The following is a 24,592-nucleotide window of genomic DNA, read 5'->3' on the forward strand; positions in this document are numbered from 1 at the left end:
TAGGTAATATATAATTGATACAATAAAATAAAAATAGACATAATACATTAGCTAAATTGATTAAATATAATGCACCTACAAGGAAGGGTTACATGTTCTGTTTGTTTACATCTATGTTTAACGGAAAGATTAGACAATGCTGTTACACACTGCAAAACAATAATAACCTTGATTTAGTGAAACAAGCTATAATGGCCATCACGTAGCCTCAGATCCCAATGTTTTGATATGCAAATGACCGTAGTTATTTATAGGAGAAATAACGTGCATTCAAAAGACACAGAGATTTTTAAAACGTGGAATTAAGTCAACTTCGTGCATTTTATATGATGATTTGTATATAAAACCTGTCGGAGTTTGGGTTTGTTTTCATGTAAATGCAAAGAAAACAAATATCGAATAGGAAATAAACGTAACATTTGCAAAAAACTTTGAGTCTAAATAATTGAACTGGATAATAGTTTTTCTCCTGTAAATCATGTCCTACAATTGAACACATGACCTAATATACCTGAGTGTAATAAATTATTTTACTAGATATCTATTCAATCTTATAATAGTGATAAAGACATTTTCAAACCGTATGAATAAATTTATCTTGTATCGCACATATGTGCGATCTGAACCGGAACTTTTAAATGGGGAATTCCCTTTTTATTTTCACTGCAGTTAGCGCCTTTTAGTTACTGACATCATATATGATTTACAAATTACGTCACATCGTATTTGAAACATTACCCAAGGCTGACACAGACTCAGAATATGATTCTCAACGTTAAGTAAATCCATGAAAGGAGTATTAATCATAGATTTAAGAAAGAGTTGTTATGACGTTAAATTAAAAACCGTTTTTGTAAAACATAAAAAGGTATGTAATAAATACAGAACTTGACATACGTTGCTTTCGCTTCCTATTTATTGCACTGGTTTATTTTGCACAATAACATACAAATCAACTGCTACACGGTCCCGTGTTATATATTATTGTATGTGAAGTTCTGGATATGTCTTATCTTGTCTTGTCTTGTCAGTGGTTAATGGCTAATTGTTAGTGATTACTGATAGAGATCGGAGTACGTGGCCTTACATCTCACCAATGAACAGTTACAACTCCCTCCAGGTGGAAGCCGGTACCAGAATACAAACCCAGTACCCACTAGCTTTAAACCTGATGGCTTAACAATCATTAGGCTACACCACCGAGTTCGATGTGTGTCGCAGTTACCCCATTAGCCATCCCCCAATAACCGCTGATTATACGAGACACCAGGGTGACTTTAAACAAACATTGCTTCCATCCGTCACCGATTCCATCTGACCTGATCATGGCATTGTTAGTGTATAATGTGTTTTATTTTGGGGAACAACGATGTAGTGTAAACCTACGTGTTTATTTTTCCTTAATCCACAAACATTTGCGCTAGTGGTTTAGTTAGCATACATATTTGTATGATTACTTTGTGTAGCTGTGTCGCGACCTTTGGAAGTCAAGTAATAAAGCAAGCGCCACGTTCATCCAACTCAATTGCAACCCATGGAATGGTGCTTGGCTAAAGTAAACAGTAGTTATGACTGGTCAATACAGCTGTAACAACCCGTCAATCGTATGTCGTAGAAGGATTTAAAACACAACTCAACGTGATGGACATTGGGACAGATCGAGGGGAGGGGTTAAAGATTTTAGAATATTAAATTTTTGACAAAATAAATGTTCTCATTTCCTCCATCCCCAATGTTATAAACTAGAAGACAAAAATGGACCCAACATGAATACATTTAGAATCTGTCTTTGTGAATTTTGCTTGATCAAACTATGCTTCAAGATCTAGTAATAAATAAAAGGATGAATATCAAATTTGTTGCATGTATTTTTGTAGCAATATAGGATTCAACCCCTTCATTTCCACAAGGCAATCATTAGTTCCATAGACATTACCATGGATTCTTTTTAATTCTCCGTGGCACTCGTTTTGTTATGGACTATATTCGATCCCCCACCCCAGCATGTAGATAGTTTCTTAGTTGCTTGCAGGTGTTGTATTCCAATACAATGTTATCTCTTCGAAGTACAGTAGTTCGACTGCCAAATGAATGATTGAGGGTCGAATTTGTATTTACAATCACGGCACTGTACTCAATTTAAGGATTTCATGCCAACTTAAGGTTGACCATCTACGATCAAAATTCAAAATTTATTATTGTTGCTGTTGCTGATACTGACAGTTTCATAAAAACATTAATAAGGAAGTATGTTCGATGATAGTAAATGTCGCACCATGATTTGTTAAAATGATGCAATGGTTCAATTTTGTAGTTTAAATTCAAAAGAATAGTGTCAAGAATGTTAATCGTCCATCGTTTCTTAATTTCTACACGTTACGTACCATGAATGAATGTTTAACGACACCCCAGCACGAAAAATACATCGGCTATTGGGTGTCAAACTATGATAATGCAAATAAATAATGTGATGATCAACATCAATATAAAAATTCAATATCACAGATAGATACTGACTTTTACTCAAAATGTCAATTTGTGCTGTATTGGCCATTCTCAAAGAGAATGTTACACCCCTGCACCACGGTGAGGTTACAGCACGCGCAGGGGCGTTACGTACCATGTCCAAAGATAAAATTAATTGCTTAATCCGTATGTTTAGACAGTCATTCAAATTTAGAAATAACTGCAACATATCTGTGTTCAATACGTATTTATTTGTCCACGTTCGGCCATCCAGCATACAGATAAGTCACAAGCTTTAAAATAGTGAATATACTAGTTTCTTTATCGGCACAAAGTTTTGTCCAGTACGCATTAATTATGCAAATTATGCATTTATGTATGTCATTCAATTAAATTAACATACTGTCGAAAACATTGACTGATACTTTGACATGCCTTCTTGAAGAAACAGCACATGTATATGCATGTTCAATCATTATGGAAATTGCTTAATTAGTATTTAAATTCAAACATGCACTGATGTTACCGAACGGTGACCTTGAGTGAAATGAAGTTCTGTTCTGTTCTATTCTTAGATATATATTAACCATTTCTATCTGTTTTTACCTCAAAGGCGTAGAAGTTAACTCTAAAATAGAAAACAACTTAAATAAATCGCCGTACGTACATTTTAGTTTGAATTAAGCACTGACAGACAAAAAACATTGCAACAGTTAAGTGGGTGGTCTACGGTTACATCGGTCTTATCTCTTTTCCATTTAGATGAACAACAAATATATACACCTAATTAGACTCTCTGCGTTATAACACGATATACCTAGTTTGGATATGAGAGTTCGAAACGTAGTGGAGAAGACAAACTCATTCAAGCATTCCAAATAAAGTAAGTTCTTGCAGGCATCTGACTATCCAGGGACCCGGGACAGACATTCTTTAAACTTTAGTGGTATATAAGCATGTAAATTAAATTGGACTTGGACTTGCAGGCATGGTACTGAAATTAAATTGTATCTCAAATAATTTGCGCGTATTATTTTCTCTCTTGATCTTGTCTGATATTCAGTATGAGAATGCTAGTAATAACCGTTTTCTTCCTGTCTATCTTTGTACGTTTCTTTCTTGGTGGGTTGGAGTTGTGGGGTTTTTTGTTTGTTTTTTTATAATTCGATACATATTTATACTTTTCCAATTTAGTTTTACTGAGCTGTACAAAAACAGATTTACAAAATGTAGAAAGAAACGTTTTCTGTTTTAACCATTTCCAGCTGGTAACTTGTAATGTAATTAAACTAAATAGTTTGCTGTGCAATATAAAATACAAAATATTTATTTAATATTAACCGATAAAAAAGTGCTGGCAACAATAATAGTTGTTGTAGTAGCAGCAGCAGCAGCAATAGTAGTAGTAGCAGGGGCAGAAACAACAACAACAGTAGTAGTAGTAATAGTAGTACTAATAGTACTAAGTGAAGGAGTGGTGGTGGTGGTGGTGGTGGTGATGGTGGTGGTGGTCGTAGTAGCAGTAGTAGTAGTAGTAGCAGCAACAACAGCAGCAGCAGCAACAACAGCAGCAGCAGCAACAGCAGCAGCAGCAACAGCAGTAGTAGTAGTTTACGTATTTCGTCAAAGTACATTGTAACTGATATAGTCGGAAAACACAAAAACACCTGTTATTATGTTTTGCATAAATAATAAATTTATAAAACGTTGACAAATTTTTATAATGAATTACGCAACATAACACTCAACTTTCTGTTTTAACCTGAACGACCATCAGCTTATGAATTTGCAATTATTATGTAGTATCATTTACACCCATTAAAACGTTCAGGCTTCTTCTTAACCATTATTTGTTTAGGCCTATCAAACAAAATATCTTTTCAACGTGTCCTATTATTTATTGTCACAGGTATCATGGTTTCAGTTTCCATGGTTACTTAAAGTGTTGATTTCGAAATATGTCAACATGTCAGAGCATGAAAAAAACAAGCAGGCACGATGAATGGTATATTTAAACATTACTTGAAATCATTAACTTGCACCAGGTGTTCCAGATACGGGGTCCGTTTGATGACATGTTGTAGTTAGTGTGTACGTTGGTGTTAGCGGTGAAGTGGAATAGAATGTAATTGTACTGATTAAAGCTGCTATCTCGACTCACTGTATAATAAGACTATCTACTAATGTAAAATACAAACACATCTACAGTTTTAATAAACTCATAATATCACCTCACTGTATAATAAGACCATCTACTAATGCAAAATACAAACACAACTACAGTTTCACAATATCGCCTCACCACATTATAACATTATTTATGTCCATCGTGGAATAATTTAATGTGTTTCACTTGCTAAAGCTACTGACAAGTAAAACAAATATTTTACTCGAGATATAAATTTGATAATAACTGGTACGGTAACTCGTTTATTATCGTTTATGTACTAATGCAGAATACAAACTCAACTACGGTTTTTATAAACTCACAATCTCGTCTCACCATATAACATCATCTACTAATGAAAAATACAAACACATCTACAGTTTTAATAAACTCACAATCTCGCCTCACTATAAAATAAGACCATTTACTAATGCAAAATATAAACACAACTACAATTTACAATTTTAATGAATCCGTATGTTATCGCTATCAATTGTTAATTTTCCGTTCGCCCATTCGACTCTGCACCCTGGTCACGTTTTACATTTCTGTTATTCAGATTGTATGTAGGCCTATATATGAAGACACACACACACACACACACACACACACACACACACACACACACACCTGTAAGCATGCACGCACACAGGCACACGCACACACACACAAACTGCTGAGTATGTTTCTAAGTTATATTTGTATAGTTGTTCTAAAAATTATCTTATTGTGTGGGTGTCGATTTTTGGAAGATAACTGCATCTCATAACAGGAATGTGCTCTAGTGGTGTCGTTAAACAAAACAAGCTTTACTTTACTTATAACAGGAATTTGCATTAAAGGGACATTCCTGAGTTTGCTGCATTGTAAGATGTTTTCGACTCATAAAATATTTTATGATTAAACTGGCATATTAAATGTATTTTCTTGTTTAGAATATCAGTGTCTGTTTATTCAATGTGTTTTTGGTCGTCTTAATATTTGTAAGAAGCCTAAACTGGATTTTGTCTTCAAATAATTTCTTACGTACGAAAAAAATTTTTTTTTAGACAATAAGATGAAATGTAAGCTAGTACAAATATTAGAACGATCAGAAACACGTTTAATATACAGCTACTAATAGTTTATGCAGAAAAAATATATTTGATATGTAATTACAATCGTTAAAAAGTCTCTGTTAGTCGATAACATCTTCAAAAGTGCAGCAAACTCAGGAATGTCCCTTTAAACTAAATACGAATGTAATCTGTGTCATTCTCGGTGTCACCAAAGAACCTCGTGGTCTGCTGTTATCTTTACGTTTACAATTGTTTTCAAAACAAATTAATAAACTGTATTACTATCATGACGTGCAAATATCTGAATTATTTCAAACTTGCCTAGTCCACACTCGGGACCGTACGGCATTTCAAATAAAATATACCTCACATCACGACAAACGGCGCGTGCGTGCATGGCTATTTCCGTCTGGCTATAGTAGAACAAACATGTAAAATGATTAAAGCCGCACACCTTAGTTCCATCCAGCGAAAATAAATTATAATTTGGTTAATCTACAAACCTGTAACACACTTAGATCATGTTTTTATCAAATGGAGTGAAAAAGCAGGTTTTATATCGATAAATACCATGGGAATCCCCATGTCCCAATTGCTTGAAATAATTTTGAAAGTTAGTATTCTGATGTCACCGGTAGATGTCGCTCGAAGCACAACAATGCCTACGTCACGACAAATTTCACAGACTTGGGGTGCGTTCCTTTCACCTTTCCTGAACATGTTCCAACTGTTCTGTCCTGGTTGTATCCCCTCTCCAGATATCGTAAGACTTAGCAAAATTATTGGTTTTAAGGGTTTGTAACGTTTTGTATTGAGACACTTACTTGTCTGAACTTTATTGTTACTGAAAATGTTCACGAACTGTGAAGAAATATCTCACAGATGAACAACAAGCAAACGACAACAAATCGGATGTTGATTGCGCAAACTGTGCACGAGAAAACAAACCGAACCAAAATGATAACGGTCACGTGGTATACCAACGTCTGTGACGTTTACACAGGAAGATTCCTTCTAAAAATGGATTGGACCTCGCTTGCTTAACGTTTTTTTCTCGAGTGTGCGCGGCATTTTAAGAAATACAAAAAATGCATTTCGTGGTTTTACAAACATCAGGATTACCAGGATTACCAAAAAGCACTTCAGGTGAATGGAAATGTGTATTCTAAATAATAACATGTAAGTAAAGTGCAATTTTATTTGTGAAAAAAATGGGTTTAATAGCGAAAAACAACGCCGTAATGGTTAACAAATAGCCGTAACTAGGGCGTGTCCCTTTAACGGTAAAATCGAATACATCAAAATTGTTCGATATTTCTTGACCTTGAACCCGTGATTCTGAATTTTTTTAATTTTTTTTTTTAGCGTAATTACTACAGCCGTGTCTCTTAAATTTAGAAAGAAACCTTAGGCATTGTTGAACGCTACAATCAATTCTAACATTCGAAACAAGGTTCTTAAAAAACCATAATGATAAAACAAACAAAAACAAATAAACACAATTTTTGACGTCAATCACTTAGCGAATGTATTAACAATACCATAGGTGTTTCCGTTGTTATTTGATACCGCTAACATGCTGGTGTTTATCAGACAAAGACAACTGTGAATATGAACTTCAGAAATAGTTTATATCTCATTTTCGACATCATTTTTCCCCATCTCTTTGTTAACACTATATGCACATGCAATCAAAAATTACAATACTGGCCATTCTATTCTTATAACTGTTCTTTCTGTTCGTAATATGTTGTGGACTATTTGTGTTTAATTTATTTTAGAAGGATTTACATCAGTGATGGTTAGAATAGATGTTTAACGACATCCCAGCACGTAAAATACATCGGCTATTCGGTGTTAAACTGTGGCAATATGTGATGGAGACATAGGATAGACTCTATTCCTCCAATTAACATATTGGAGAATATATATATGTATACATACATACAAGCGACTCATTTCTGACAAACTAAAAAGACACTATGGTGTCCCCTTGCCCTAATCTATGTTTTAACAGATGTCCCAAAGATCCCGGGGCGCGTGTCAAGATTGATACGCCTAAACCTTGAGTTCAAATGGCCACGCGTGAAATAATTCACTTTCTTCCAATCAAAACAGTACAATGGCTTGCCTTTGTTATTTCCTAGACCGTATGTTACCCTAATTTCGACAGCACTGTTTTAAAATGTGTTCAGTTATCTCGAAAGAAACGTTTTCCTATAAACCTTTTTCTCTCTCTTCTAATTACAGGATCAAAGTCATCAGACGAATATTTGAGTTCCCAGTGAATTGGTTCTACCTAAATGTCGTTCTAATGGAAAGCAACAGCGTATCTAGTTCGACGTTTGCTACCTGTTGACCACGTGTCTGATATAAAACTATATTGAAATCTGAATCAGGTAAAAGTGGTGAATACGTATAAAACAAATATATCAATAGTAGTCAGAACAGAGTTTTTGTTGAGGCTAGAGTTGAGTTCATCCAGTTCGATTTTTAATACTAAACGTATTTAAGTTTTTGTTTTGTTTTGTTGGGTTTTTTTTTTTTTTTTTTGGTTTTGTGTGTGTGTGTGTGTGTGTGTGTGTGTGTGTGTGTGTGTGTGTGTGTGTGTGTGTGTGTGTGTGTTTTGTTTTTGTTTGGGTTTTTTTTTTGGGGGGGGGGGTTGGGTTTAGGTTCTGTTTTGTTTTTTGTTTTTATTTCTTTGGGGGTGTTAGGGGGTGTTTGTTTTTGTCTTGTTTTCATTCTTTCTCTTTTTTCGGATTGAGGGTGTTGTTGTGTTGCTTTTTAAAAACAAAATTGTGACTCACTTTAAATCATATGGCCAATTCTGGAACCAATCAAGATTGTTGATAAACGTTAGCGTTACTTGACGCTGAACGCGGTCTGAGTTTTTTTTAGCCTACATAGACTGCCCTCTAGTGGCAGTGATGGAAATAAACACGGCCGAACATTTTTGCCTGGAGATGAGCTTTGCTTCAGTTTCCGCTATTAACATGATTCGTCGTTCGTGGAGATTTAAAATTTATATCTACGATTAAGAATCTGCTATATAAACCTGGTCATTACAATGGTGTGGAACAAATAAAACTTCAATGTGCAATTCAGGTTGATGTATTTACTTTTTAAAGCACTATTTTGTTTTTAAAAAAAATCTAAAAAAAAATTTCAAATAATATGTATGTTTTTAAACACTACATAGGAAATGAGACGAAATTTTTTATAAATTTGATGCTACTTAATTATTAAAATGTGACATAAAATAATTTGTAGAATTTTCTTTTACCAAAAGTATAATGAAATCTAAAAGGTTCTGAATGATGTTTGGTTTTTTAATTATTGCTTCTCTTGTTTCTCAGTTTTTATCATGAACAAAATCTATTTAAACCCTGATAAATTGGAATTATTCTTTGAAATTAAAAAAAAAATAGCTTTAGAAAATTACAACATCAGTGGTTAACAATTTGAAACAACAGGCTCTAACACTAGCATTTATTTAAAAGAAAACCAAGAATCTATCGTATTCGAGCCAGTCTATTGGAAGTGACCAGATAATATCTATTTAATAAACGTATATAATTTGAATTTTGAATGATTTGATTTACAGTGATAGCGCACTATGGACGACGACCAATCAGATAACAAAACTGATATTGTTTCATGTCACAGCGGAGACGGAACGCCAGAGGCAGGCGAGACTTTGCGAGACTTGAACTGCTCGCAGACGTCAGGATGCAGGCCGCTGGACAAGGATGACGAGAACAGCGTTGAGAGGCGATCGAGTTCCGGCTCGAGCCGATCGAGCGGCAAAATAAAGACGAACAAACTGAGAAGGAGAGGTGCCCCTTCTTCGCTGGAGGGTTCTCACTGGAAGAGGTTGAAGAACACGCTGCGAGCCGCCAACGGGTTACAAACCATGACGTCAGAGAAAAAACGGATGGACATCCAACGCGAAGATTCGTTCTTGAAGAGATTCTCCACGCGAAATCAAAGGATACACCAGACCCCGCCTCCCGACGACGAGCATGGGGTGAGGCAGCAGACCCAGAGTCGCAAACCAAAGCTTCCGCGCCATTTCGTTGCCCACTACAACGGCCAGTTCATGTTCTACTGGCTGGGGATGACGACTCTCGCTGTGTTGTACAACCTCTGGTCGAGCATAGCACGCGAAGCGTTCAGGGAGATCCAGGAAAGCAGCCCCACTGCCTGGTTCGTGCTGGATGCCTTATGTGACGTCGTGTACATGCTGGATATCTTCGTGCAGTTCAGGACGGGCTACCTAGACCAGGGCTTGATGGTCTACGATTCGAAGAAGCTTGCAAAGCAGTACATGAGTAACAGACACATGTTCTGTATGGATGTACTCTGTTTGCTACCCCTCGATCTTGTGCAGCTGTATATTGGAATACACCCCATGGTTCGTTTCCCGCGATTCATTAAGGTATACAGAACGTTTGGTTTTCTACATATGTTGGAGTCTAAGTCAGCCTATCCCAACTTTATTCGTGTTGCTAACCTCACGCATATGTTGTTCCTTGGTTCACACTGGTTTGCTGCCTTCTATTACCTGATCTCAGAAGCAGAAGATTTCAAAGGGAAATGGTCATACCCTCGACCGGAAGGGGAATATGCAACAGTGACCCGGAAGTATTTGGCGTCCTTGTTTTGGTCGACCTTGACATTGACAACGATCGGGGATCTACCGCCTCCTGATAGCAACTGGGAGTAAGTAAATATTTGATTACATATAAATCACGCTTCGGCAATGGGAAATTAGCAATTGGCATTTTATCCACTAGATATACTGGTTGTTATGTATTTTAATTTTATTGTCGACACGTTCAACACACTGTTCAATAATTTCAGCAAACCAAATCCAGTTCTTGTGGATCAGTGGATCAGTATTCAATATATTTCACCTAAAGTAACATATTTACCAAACGTGTGTCAAATTCGAAATATCTCGTGGTGTTGACACTTTGTATTGATATTTCCGTCTTAGATTTTACCAAAGGCTGTGGTATATGCTTTTCTTACAGTGAAGAAACACATAAAAGTTTCACTGCTGCTTTTCGAAAGTAGTCTATGTGGCGGCAGCGGGTTTTGTCATATATGCTTGTGTTGAACTAACTGTGTAAGTTTAAATATACTAAAGCGTTGTTAAACCTGCATTTCTTTCCTTTTTAAAGTAGTTCCAAAGTATAATTATTATTTGATTAAAACGACAAAACGGTTATTTGTTCAAGATCGTATCTCCGCACAATCTAGTTTTGAGAAATCACTGCACTGACGAATTACTCACAAGAAAGCACTTTCTTACACACCCGTTGGTGAGAACACCATGCATTATTTTTGATAATACATAGTTGTTTTCACACGTAAGTGTGTCAACAATTTCAAGACATACGACTGGCTGCTCCTATGTAATAAAGGTCACCAATGCCATACGTCCAATAAAAAACAGCACGATGGAAATCGATTACATTGTAACGTATAGTTAACCTGGCAATCATGTGTGCAAAGAGTTGTAAATATATTTTAGTCGATAAAGATGTCGAAATTTGCTTAAAACCTGGTTTTTGAGGATATGTAAGAAATAGAATAATACATTCATGTCCGTTAGATACCATTTATCTCACAACTCGTTGTTTAGAAACGTATCAAACTCGCGTTCGCTTGTTAAATAGATTTTAAAACAACTTGTTGTGAGATAAATGGTATCTAACGCCCACTCATGTATTATTCTCTATATACCAAATAACATCTCCGCTGGGTCAGAGATCAAAGTGGCTTTTTAACGCAGTAGTTAATACTGCCCATCCTGCCATTATTGATACATGTGACAGTGGTTATTATTAAAAACAGAGCTTTATCTGGGCAATAAAAGCATACAATTGTATTTGATCCAGTACTTCTGTGTACCCTTGTGCGTGAAACGTGTGTGGTTGATATGCGTTTAGCCACATTAACTGTGTCGTATATGAGATTCTATTTGGTATAGTACAACATTAAACAAGCAGATGCTATTTGTGTTGCCATGTTTGTGATGCCAGTATAGTATTAGCCATTTATGCTATCAAATTCTGAAAGTATTGTTTAAATATGCCAAACCGTATTAAAAAGCAACTCACTGTACCGATCATTTCATATTTCATTTAATAACCTGATTGGAATCAATTGCATATCATAACTGACCACACATGTTAGAGGTATGCTAAAGTTGTTGTCGTACAAGACTCATGGTTCACGCATGCGCAATATTGTTTTTCTGTTTTACAAATGTTCAGTGGTGAACTATGAACAATTTAGACAATAAAACATTAATTTGTGATCAATTATGATATACAACTGACTATAATCTGTTTATTAAATAAAATATGAAATGGTTGGTACAATGAGTGTTGCGTTTTAAAAGCTGTTCAGTATAGATTAGCTTGTACACGTTAGGTAGGATTCTGAATGGGATGTTGGCTGGTAGTGGCATATTAGCGCATTTTGTTATTTGAAAGGTGTTGTTAAGGTTTGTATTAATATATCTGACTTATCCCACAACTGCCTAATGGGTGTGGATCTGACGATTACCAAAATGTACAAACAATGATAAATGTTTAGAACGCATTGAGTTTTGGGCATATTAACACAAAGACATATCTCAAAATATCTCAAATGAGTCTTCTTAATAAATATGACACGAATTTTAATTCCATTAAGACTAACTCTGGATGGCAAAACTGTTTTCCTTGGGGTTATTTCTCGTTCTAGCCACGAGTGATATATCAAAAGCCATGGTATGTGTTATCCTGTGTGTGAGATGGTGCATATAAAAAATACCTTGCTGCTAATGGAAAAGAGCAGCGACTTTCCTTTCTAAGATTATATGTCAGAATTACGAAATGTTTGACATCCAATAGTCGATAATCAATGTGCTCTAGTGGTGTCGTGAAACAAAACTAACGTAACTAACTTTATTTTATTTTATTTTGGGTGGTTTAAGGACTTGCCTAAACAAAGTTTTAACCATCAATGTTTGTGGGTAAATCATGGCCCATGGCTATGATCTGAATTGCTAAAGCCCTAAACTAATATTGTACTGTTGGCAGGTATTTAATTTTTTTAAACTTTAGTATTCCATTAGAGAGATGCCATGAAAACGTCTTAACATATGGCTTTCATTGTTATTCATGAAATGCTTCTCTTTCTGACTATGATTGAGAGTTTGTCCCCTTGATATTTAAACATCGTACTCTTGTATGACCTATACTACAACTGTTTCGTGCGCGAGAGATCAAAGATTGATGAGTAATATTGATCAATTTATCTAAATGGATCAGTTTCGTGTCGTGGGTAATTACTATCGTCACAATTTTTATTATATTATATAATTAGTGAGTGGATAATTACTATCTTCACAATTTTTATTATATAATATAATTAGTGAAACAAAGTTTTATTTAATTTGCGAGGACACCTGTGGGCCTCTTACGTCCTTAGACACGGAGACAAGGTGTCTAATATAAAAATGAAAAAATCCTATTCAAAATTACCTCAATATTCTGTTTTTGAAAATTACGATTTCCAAGCAGTGTGTGTCCTGAATTCTAAACTGTTTTTATGCCTTTGTGGGTGATTAATGATGAACACAATTTGTCCTGGCATCTTGTTTCTGTTGCAATGCAAACGGTCACATTAAGTTGAACATTAGCATCATTGGGTTTCGCCTGAACTCCTGTCAATGTCAAATGTATTGATCTCCACCACGGGAGGTGAAATCAAGCATGGTCGTCTCCCCGTGGACACGGCAATGAGTCGCTAAATGTATATTGCCGAAGCCGTGTCAAGAAGATTGAAAGGTTAAAAAAAAGAATCCAATATGAAGCCAAACCACCTTTCACAGATTAGATTTTAGGTTTTAAAATGATAAAGTTCATTTGGTCAGTTTAGGGTTAAAAGGGAAAACGAAATTTATGTAGCATTATTGCCTTCACAAGAAAAAATGTCCACCTGAACTGTTTGACATTTGCAGTCAAATATATAAAATTATTAGCATATTGAAAGTAATCTCGTTGTTCTAATTATTGCTCCACGAAGCAAGACTGTAAAACCCACGACCACATAACAGCGATTTCAGAAAAATGTATAGCCAAATTATCATAATGGCGTTGGAGGCATTTTCCGGATTTGTCTATCCGTTTTTACCAGCTGTTATTATATGTTTTACCAGCTATTACGGTAATAATTACCATATGTTAGCTGTTATCACGAGTTTTATCCGCTGTTATTACGTGTTTTATCAGCTGTTATTACGAGTTTTATTAGCTGTTATTACGAGTTTTATTAGCTATTATCATGTGTTTTATCAGCTGTTATTACAGGTTTTATTAGCTGTTATTACGAGTTTTATTAGCTGTTATCACGTGTTTTATCAGCTGTTATCACGTGTTTTACCAACTGTTATCATACCTTTACCATCTGTTAACACGTGTTTTACCAGCCGTTACCATGTGTGCTTCAGCTGTTACCACTTGTTTTATTAGCTGTTACTATATGTTCGTGTTCAGATACTATTATCACGTGGTTTACCAGTTGTTTTCGGGTTTTTATCAACTGTTATCTCGGAGTTTGTTTCTCCAAATGTTATCTCATGCTTACCAGCTGTTTTAATTTTACTAGCTGCCATCACGTGCTTTACCAGTTGTTTTCGGGTTTTTGTCAACTGTTATCTCGGAGTTTGTTTCTCCAGATGTTATCTCGGAGTTTGTTTCTCCAGATGTTATCTCGGAGTTTGTTTCTCCAGATGTTATCTCGGAGTTTGTTTCTTCAGAAGTTATCTCATGCTTACCAGCTGTTTTAATTTTACTAGCTGCTATCACGTGCTTTACCAGCTGTTACATTTATCAGATCATATCTCGAAATCACAAAATAAAATAAATTTACATGCACATGCCCAATTAAAGTTAATGCATGTCTGTCCTGGGCAGATTATCTGACATCGCCAATTTCAGAACCGGTCAGACAAAAAAAAAAGGGATCACACCAACACTAACAGCAAATAATGGCTGCAACCGAAACCCTAGATCCTATAGTTTCAGGATGCCAACAGTAATAATGAGAGTCAATCCTACAATACTGGAAGTCAATCTCACAATAGTCAATCCCACAATATTGGAACTCAGTTTCACAATACTGGGGGTCAGTCCCACGAGTCATTCCCACAATACTGGGAGTCATTCCCAGAATACTGGGAGTCAATCCCACAATAGTCAATCCCACAATATTGGAACTCAGTCTTACAATACTGGGGGTTAGTCCCACAATACTGGAGTCAGTCTCACAATACTGGAAGTCAATCCCACAATACTGAAAGTAAATCCCACACTACTGGGAGTCAATCCCACAATACTGGGAGTGAATCCCACAATACTGGAAGTCAATCCCATAATACTGGAGTCAATCTCACAATACTTGGAGTCAATCCCACAATACTGGAAGTCAATCCCATAATACTGGAGTCAATCCCACAATACTGGAAGTCAATCCCACAATACTGGAGTCAGTCCCACAATACTGGAAGTCAATCCCACAATACTGGGAGCGAATCCCACAATACTGGAAGTCAATCCCATAATACTGGAGTCAATCTCACAATACAGGAAGTCAATCCCATAATACTGGAGTCAATCTCACAATACTGGAGTCATTCCCACAGTACTAGGAGTCAGTCTCACACTACTGGAAGTCAATCCCACAATACTGGGAGTCAATCCCACAATACTGGAAGTCAATCCCACAATACTGAAAGTCAATCCCACAATACTGGAAATCAATCCCACACCACTGGAAGTCAAACCCACAATACTGGAAATCAAACCCACACCACTGGAAATCAAACCCACACCACTGGAAGTCAAACCCACACCACTGGAAATCAATCCCACACCACTGGAAGTCAATCCCACTGGAAATGAATCCCACACCACTGGAAATTAATCCCACACCACTGGAAATCAATCCCACACCACTGGAAGTCAATCCCACAATACTGGAAATCAAACCCACACCACTGGAAATCAAACCCACACCACCGGAAGTCAAACCCACACCACCGGAAGTCAAACCCACATCACTGGAAGTCAAACCCACACTACTGGAAGTCAAACCCACATCACTGGAAGTCAAACCCACACCACTGGAAATCAAACCCACACCACTGGAAGTCAAACCCACATCACTGGAAGTCAAACCCACACCACTGGAAGTCAAACCCACACTACTGGAAATCAAACCCACACCACTGGAAATCAAACCCACACTACTGGAAGTCAAACCCACATCACTGGAAGTCAAACCCACACTACTGGAAGTCAAACCCACACCACTGGAAGTCAAACCCACACCACTGGAAGTCAAACCCACACTACTGGAAGTCAAACCCACACCACCCACACTACTGGAAGTCAAACCCACACTACTGGAAGTCAAACCCACATCACTGGAAGTCAAACCCACACTACTGGAAGTCAAACCCACACCACCCACACTACTGGAAGTCAAACCCACACCACCCACACTACTGGAAGTCAAACCCATACTACTGGAAGTCAAACCCACACCACCCACACTACTGGAAGTCAAACCCACACTACTGGAAGTCAAACCCACATCACTGGAAGTCAATCCCACACTACTGGAAGTCAAACCCACATCACTGGAAGTGAATTAAATTCTATCTATAGTCTCAAGTGTTCCCTTATTTCTTTCTCCCAGTACGTTCGATAATGTCAGTTGTTTTTTTCACAGCGATGAATTACACGTATATATTAATGAGAATCTTCATTAGTAAGGATTTCTGCCCAACCAAAAACAACTGCTAGTGCTAGAGGTCCATTTACAGTTTGAAATTCATATTAATAGTTCAGCATGTCACGTTTATAGATTTCCATGAAATAACATAACGGGCAGATAAGACTAAGTCTTGTCGATTTTAATAAAATGTATGTTGTCTGTCGTGCATTCCTTGTTGCGATACGGCCGTGTTGCTTCTATTATTCCATTGCCCTTTCAGCAGTTAGATTAGCTATACACATGGGTATACTATATATTTGTATTTGCTTCGTATGTAATGATTTGCCCTTTACAGTTATTATATTTATAATGCATTGTTTTGTTTTGTCATAATATCCACGGAATCGATCCTGATGTAGTACTCGTTCCAGGCTGAACAAAATGCGGTCATCGATATTGCCTTCAGATCGGTTATTTAAATACCACAATGTTAATTACTGTCGCATAACCGTTGCCTTGGATTCATACAACACGATTTTCATTAAAGGGACATCCCTAGTTTGCTGCAATGTTTTCGACTAATAAAATATTTCTACGATTAAACTTACATATTAAATATATTTTCTTGTTTAGAATATTAGTGCTGTATATTAAACGTGTTTCTGATCGTTCTAATATTTGTACTAGGTTAATTTTCATTAATTTCCTAAAAAAAAATATTTTCGTACGTACGAAATTATTTGAAGACAAAATCCAGTTTGGGCTTCTTACAAATATTAAGACGACCAGAAGCACATTGAATATACAGAAACTAATATTCTAAACAAGAAAATATATTTAATATGTAAGTTTAATCGTAGAAGTATTTTATTAGTCGGAAACATTTTACAATGCAGCAAACTCAGGAATGTCCCTTTAACATTATGGTTACGACTTCGTGTGAAAGAAACAGTTCAATAATAAAGTTTATGCTTTGTTTATAACTGAAATGTGAGAGCTTCTGACCTAGATATTTATTCATCTGACACAACAATAGATAACCCATTAATTATTATATTTGACGAATATGAGTGTTAGCTTAATCTTAGTTTTTTTTAGGTTTTGTTTTTTCAGGTGTTTTTTTTTTTTTTAAAAGCCCAACAAAACACATATTGGAACTAATCTTTTCCTTGAGAAATGATTATTTACCATTATTCGCTTTTTAAAATTGTTGTGTTGGTTGTTTGTTGTTGTTATTGTTCAGTTTTTATTGTGTAACTGTTTTTCTTTGTTGTTAGTTTTGGTGGTTGTTGTTGTTACTATTGTTGTTGTTGTTGTGAACTTGTTCAGGGACGTATCAATCAGAATTTTAAAGTCCGGAAATCATGTACACTCATGTCACCTTAGTCTGCGCGGCACAAAAGTCTGCGCACGTTAATGACGTTACATTGCGTCTTGAAACAAGTGTCGGGGTATGTTTGTAAACAAACAAATAACGTTAATTTAATTCACAAAACCGTTGTTAAAACAACACATCTTGATTGTGAATATATGTATAAAACTGGTCGATAACACTTTTATTGAAAAAAAACCCTCTGAAGTAATGCACTAAAAGTATACTTTTGCCAGCCTCGATCAACGTGTTTTTCTATCACCTGTCAACGCGTGTCTGTCAACGTTGTAATGATCAACATTGCATATCAACTTACATAAATTTACATAGAAGCTTCAATACATACCTTATTGTAATTTATGAATCCATAAATGAAATGAATGTCTTATTTTATCTGTTGACGTAAATATCCAAGAATACTTTGAATTTCCCTCCGAGTGACACAATGCAAAATGGCTGCACACAGACTTTGAAGATTGTACTTACAGCATGGCTTATTTTAGCTATAGTCTGTTTCAAAATTATCATTGATTGTCCTATATGTCAAACGAACACTATTTGTGCTCATTTGCATAGTTAATAACAGACAATTTTTGTTGAATAATGATAAAATATGTTTACATTGGCATTTTTTATATTGTTATTTTGTGTTGTCCAAACTAAGGAGCATGGAACACCATTTATATTTATCTCATTTGCACAATCTAAATGTTTCTGAAACAGACTATAACAGGAAGTGTTTGTTATTTAGAACTTATAGAAGTCGGATCCATTGTTTGTTGCTGTTTTATGTAAACATTAGCGACAGAAGTGGTTGTTTTACTGTTTGTTGCGCAGACGTATGTGCCGTCATGCAGGCCAGTAAATGCAGGGGGGGGGGGGGGGGGGGGGGGGGGGGTCGTGTTTTTTTTGTTGTGTTTGTGGGTGTTGGTTGTGGGGATGTCTGTAGTTTTATTGTCTTTTTTGTGGATGTGTGGGTGGGTGGGTGCGGTTGTCTGCGGGGTTTTGGCACTAAAAATGTGCTCATTACTTGAGTTTAAAAAACATTAAAATTAAAATAACTTTAGTTGTAACACGTTTATTGTTCCATTGTACTGTGGCGGTGAAACAACTATTTTTAAAGAAATATTTTAACTTTAAAATATAACACAAATGCTTAGGTGCGCAGACTTAGGTGCCATCAGTGTATGGGTGTCAAAGAGCCCTGTAAACTTACTGATTAATAGATTTGTATATAATCAATGTATGCTCATAGCGGGGTGGGGGTAGGGGGGAGGGGATAAAATACATGTTAGTGTACTTAAATTATTGCAGATCTATGTCCTTTCTTGAGTTGAACTCCCTCCCTAGAAACATTTACACCCGGTCATGTTAAATACAAGTGTTCCGTTCCTTTCGTTCGTAAATTAGTTATGCTGTTCACACCAGTTCTGTTCCAGCCATCCGTGCATGATGTATTGTTTCGTGTTGGCCACTTCAAGAATTACCATACCTCATGAGCCCCTTTAACAGAAATGAGAGGAAATCAGCATGTATATTTCACTTCCTTGTCTCTACTGTGGTAAGGAGGAAATGAACACGAAAATGTCTATTTCATGACATGCTTTGCATATCTAGCACTGGATGATCCGTGCTCTGTATTCAGAGATCTGCGGTGTCGTTTAAACCCACATTCCTTTCCTTTTTAGTATTCAAATTCGAGTATCGATGAGTCCGTATCGTGAATCTGTGATTGGTGAGAGGTAATTCAGTTCATTGACCTGCCCTGTCTGAAGACAAAATAAACGTGTATAGGGTGTAGGTCTATCCCGCCAAATCAAATTCCATAGATTTAAATAGTTACATTTACATCATGGATATAAATACTACCACCCCTCAACCTTAAAGTAGATCAGAAACTAATTGGGGATTAAACTACATTTTTATAGGTTATTAACAGGGCCGTACCCTCACTTTTTTCTCTCTTATTTTTACTTTAGAAAATAGCATACACATCTCAGGATTTAATTTGTATAGTGTTTCACTTGTTTATAAAAAGTAATGCCCCCTCTAAGATTTTAATCAGGGTACGGCCCTGATTAAAAAAAATAAAAACTCAAAAACCCCAAACCTTTTTAAGCTAATAGTTTCAGACATAAAGGATAGCGCCTTTGTCTAAATATCCTAGATCCGAACAAACATTGTCATCTTATAGCTAGTAGAATCCCGCACAGTAGTAGCAGGTATATTGATACTAGTTCAAATTACATTGCAGGAATTTACTGGACAAATGACAACAGACACTGTCACATTTACCCATTTGGCTATTTCTTGTTCCAGCCAGTGCTCCACAACTGGTGTAACAAAGGCCGTGGGATAGTGCATATAAAAGATCCCTTGCTGCTAATCGAAAAGAGTAGCCCATGAAGTGGAGACAGCGGGTTTCCTCTTTTAATATCTGCGTGGTCCTTAACCATATGTCTGACGCCATATAACCGTAAATAAAATGTGTTGAGTGCGTCGTTAAATAAAAGATTTCCTTCCTTCCTGTCACATTTATTACGAATGACAGGACTGGTGGTATTAACTATGCTATTAAATGTTAGGTACACTTCGAACTTTGTCCTGGTGAGATGCTGTGTTGGTATACCTCCACCTGTAGTAGTTCATTCGTCATCGCCGGTCTCTTGGGTGTCGTGTTAAAACACTGGCTTTGATGGTGGTATGTTTTGGATTCGCTTCCCATTACCAGATTCAATCTATTAACAGCTCATAAAAAATTACTACATCTACAACAACTGCTGAGCACTGCTATATTATATACGAACCAGACTTCTGCTCCCTAATCCTTAATAGCTAACCATTAACCTTTGGCTATTTAAGAAAAAGGAACACGGTTAAGAATTGTCTAGGTCGACGTCGAAAAATTGCATATTTTATAGTGTTAAAATTGGCTTACCCTGGACACACCGTTTTATATTTTTTGGTTAAAGCCTCTGTCAAAGGTTATAGAATTTTGATAAGCTACATTGTGATATTAAAGCCAAAAGGAAATTTGAAGAGCGCTTGTCCAAAGTTGGGTTATGATTTGACATGCAGCCGATTGGATCAGTGAAAGTTGAGTGTTCAGTTTATAATTTTGACGGCGCGTCTAAATCATTAAGGAAGACTTCTAGTGGTGGCCTGATAGGAGCTAGACAACATGAAGCAAACCATTTACTGATAGGCGCATGAATGAATGTGGTCCTATCACTGAACATCCACCAAGATCACATGATGTAGCTTTGACAACCATTCGAACCAAGACGTAGGCCTTCCAACATTTTGAAGACATGACAGATTTTGTAGTCGCTATAGATGGTTAAAACTGTACTGGGAATGATCCCTCCCATGAAATGAAATTCAAATTCTGCATTACTTGTTTCAAAAAAATTCACATCAGGCAAAGCAAAATCAATTCTGGCACCCTTCGCACTATGTACAACACAGCATGCAATTTATGTTTTTGTTTTTAAATTGCTAAAATGTGTATCAGCGAGTTTTCTGGGGAAAGACGATATATCAGTCGTGGGGCACTGATTGAGACGGAAAACACAGTGCAGTAGGCCCCTACAATTTAGTACAGAAATTGATATACAAAAGACAACAGAATGATACCAACACCTACGTCTTCTTAGCACTTTTAACTACACGAGTATCGTTTTCACAATTTTCTGACCTAATCCGATGAAGTGCCTCGTTAGACCAATGTTGTCTTGCCAAGACTCCGTTTTAGTGCGTAATGTATGACCTCTAATGCACACCCTTGTCTCATTACTTGTAAACCATCTTCAAGAAATCGGTTAACCGGGCATGAAGGTCTTACTGGCTGAAAGGTTAACTGTTGAGTACTACTCAACTGACCACGATATAGCATTTATTTCAGTGGGGGTGGGTGGGGGTGGTGGAGGGGAGGGCAAGATCTAGCTCAGTCGGTAGAGCACTCGCGTCAGATGCCTTGATCGTAAGATTGAACCCCTTCAGTGGTTTTTCCCCATCCCAAGAAGTGCCCCACGATTGATATATCAAAGGCTATTGTAAGTGCTGTCCTGCCTATGGGAAAGTACATATAATAAAAACTCCTTGCTGCTAACTAGTTTCCTCTGAAGATTGTTAGAATTATCAAATGTTTGATAGCCAATAACCGATGATTACGAAATTAATGTGCTCTATTTATGTCGTTAAACAAAGCAAACTTTGTTTTATTGCAGTGGTTAAGCTATCGAAGTTTAAGCTTAAAACTGGTAGGTGCTGGGTCGTCGTGTCCAAGTACCAGTTTAAATATGGAGTGAATGTACAGCTCTGTAACAAGACGTACCACCACCACATCCATTTCTCTCAAACTAACCACCAAGAGCTAACCATTAACAACGGCACTGGTCCGACTGTCCATGTAGCTGAGGCGTGTGCTCACGACAACGGGTGTGAATAAAATAATAAATGTAAATTTAAAAAGAAAAACCACCAAGATATGTCTCATAAATCAATTCTGCAACAAAATAAAAAACCCAAGAATCTTTGTTTAACAGCATATCAGATAAAGATGACATTGTATTCGGAGTTGCTGAACAAGCTGTCTCTTAATTTTAAATTTGCCGAAAGATGATTTTTTTTTTCAAACTCTCTTCAGGCGGTAACACATAATTGCGCTAGTTTAATGCTAGTCTCAGACTACCAACTACCACGACGAAGTTGGCCAACTCGCCGATCTCTCGACTTCTACGACTGTCCAGTTGCTAGTGTGAGTACTCTTACAACTCGATTCTCGTCGTATACAACTCCTACGACCGATTAGTTTTTAATCTGAGCGGACCCGTCGTAAGTTGGTAGTGGGGAAAATTACAACTATCGAGTTGACCAACTCCGTCGTGACAGTTGATAGTCTGAGCCTAGCATTAGCCGTAAACATCAGACGATTGCTTACAGGTACATAAGTAGTACATATCGACAAACGAACTGCAATCCCTCCCCCCCCCCCCCCCACACACACACACACACGAACATGACGGTTCCTTTCAGAACAAGTCGCCAGCTCTTATATCCGATGGAGTGGGTCATTTCTAGTACAACCCGTGAACGCTAGATTGGATATGATATAAGAAAATCGATGTAATTGCGTATGTTAACAGAATTATCGATGTGGGTAAACATTTGCCGGAATAAAGAATACTTGAAACACTTCTCAAAGGAAGTCAAGTAGCCCAGTAAAAGACAGGAATAAATATCTGGATTTTTTTAAATATGCAGAGTACATAAACTCAGATAATTTTTGTTTTCTATGTATGATTTCTCGGATAAAATTGTCTTATGATATTTCTGTTGTATCTGTCAGTGTGGATGGGTGAATAGATTACACAGGATAAGAAAGTAGTGTGGAAGAGGAAGAAATTGTTCAGAAAAGGACATTTTGAAGTTAAATCCAATTTAGAAAGTAACTAATAAGCTACGATGTATTATGGATTACTTATCCCGAGTGAATTAATGTTGAAACCCGAGCTTTTGGCGAGAGATTTGCATTGTTTCACGAGGGATACACAATTTGTAACTCACTGTAGCGAGTTGGTAATTGTCTTTATTACCCGTTGTCACTTTTAACTGTTTTTTGTTTTTTAAATTCGGTCTGCTGTCTAAACAAAATCCATCAGCCATTACGTGATATATATCTCTATATATTTTTGCATTAGTAACAGGCCTCGGTGGTGTCGTGGTTACATCGGACATAAGGCTGGTAGGTACTGGGTTCGCAGCCCAATACCGGCTCCCACTCAGAGCGAGTTTTAAAGACTCAATGGATAGGTGTAAGACCACTACAACGACTTCTCTCTCACTAACAACTAACAAGTAACTCACTGTCCTGGACAGACAGCCCAGATAGTTGAGGTGTGTGCCCAGGACAGCGTGCTTGAACCTTAATTGGTTATAAGCACGAAAATAAGTTGAAATGAATGAATGCATTAATAAAACATATAAAACGGGGAGGCAAGACCGCAGACATTAAGAATCTCGGGGGGGGGGGGTTGTAGGCTGTTTGTTTGGGGGGTGTGGGGGGGGGGGGGGTGTGTGTGTGTGTAAAAGATCCATTTATTTAAAATTCAAAATTTGATTGGATATTGTTTAGCATCTCAGTATCGTGTGTATCCATAATGTGTAAGCACTACACGTACAACACCTAGATAACATGTTAGAAATTAAACGACGGATTGTTGTTCTTGGGGTTCCCCTTGGTGTGAAAAACAACAAAAACAAACAAAACACCAAACAAGAACAACAGCAAACACGTAATCAGATCTGAACCCAATAATATTGCACAAAGACGTCATTAACACTAAGACTCATCATTGTTTTCCTCGGTTTCTCTCCAACTCAACCAATCGGATATCAGCGTTTCGATCATCTTAATCATGAAGACACACCAAAAAAGCCATCTTAATAACAAGTCACGTAACCACCATTACTTCGACGCAGTTGGCCAGACATCATCCCAAGAGCTGTACCAATGACGTCAAAACAACTGGCACGAACACGCAATGACGCTTTCCCCGCCCATATCAAGTAATGAACCTATGAAATGCCGTCTAAATCGGTTAGAAGGCTTAAGACGTTTCTTCAGAACTAAGAACGCGCTCCGCCCCTTCTTATTTCTGAAGAAACGTCTTAATGCCTTCTAACCTATACTTAGTTTATTGGGGGTGGGGTGGGGTGCGGGGGGGGGGGGGGGGGGGGAGCGACAGG

At 37.0% G+C, this 24,592-nt stretch overlaps 1 protein-coding gene across 1 annotated transcript in view; it reads left to right on the forward strand.

Annotated features, from left to right (window-relative positions):
* The window catches only part of LOC121367883 (cyclic nucleotide-gated channel rod photoreceptor subunit alpha-like), an 80,627-nt gene that overhangs the window by 16,370 nt on the left and 39,665 nt on the right, over positions 1 to 24,592 (forward strand). Inside the window, exons 2-3 of the mRNA XM_041492327.1 lie at positions 7,942 to 8,090; positions 9,296 to 10,413. Coding sequence (XP_041348261.1) covers positions 9,308 to 10,413 — 1,106 coding nt within the window. The 5' untranslated portion in view covers positions 7,942 to 8,090; positions 9,296 to 9,307. The remainder of the gene's footprint in view (positions 1 to 7,941; positions 8,091 to 9,295; positions 10,414 to 24,592) is intronic.

The sequence above is a fragment of the Gigantopelta aegis genome, chromosome 3, assembly GCF_016097555.1.
Source record: "Gigantopelta aegis isolate Gae_Host chromosome 3, Gae_host_genome, whole genome shotgun sequence".
Lineage (NCBI taxonomy): Eukaryota > Metazoa > Mollusca > Gastropoda > Neomphalida > Peltospiridae > Gigantopelta > Gigantopelta aegis.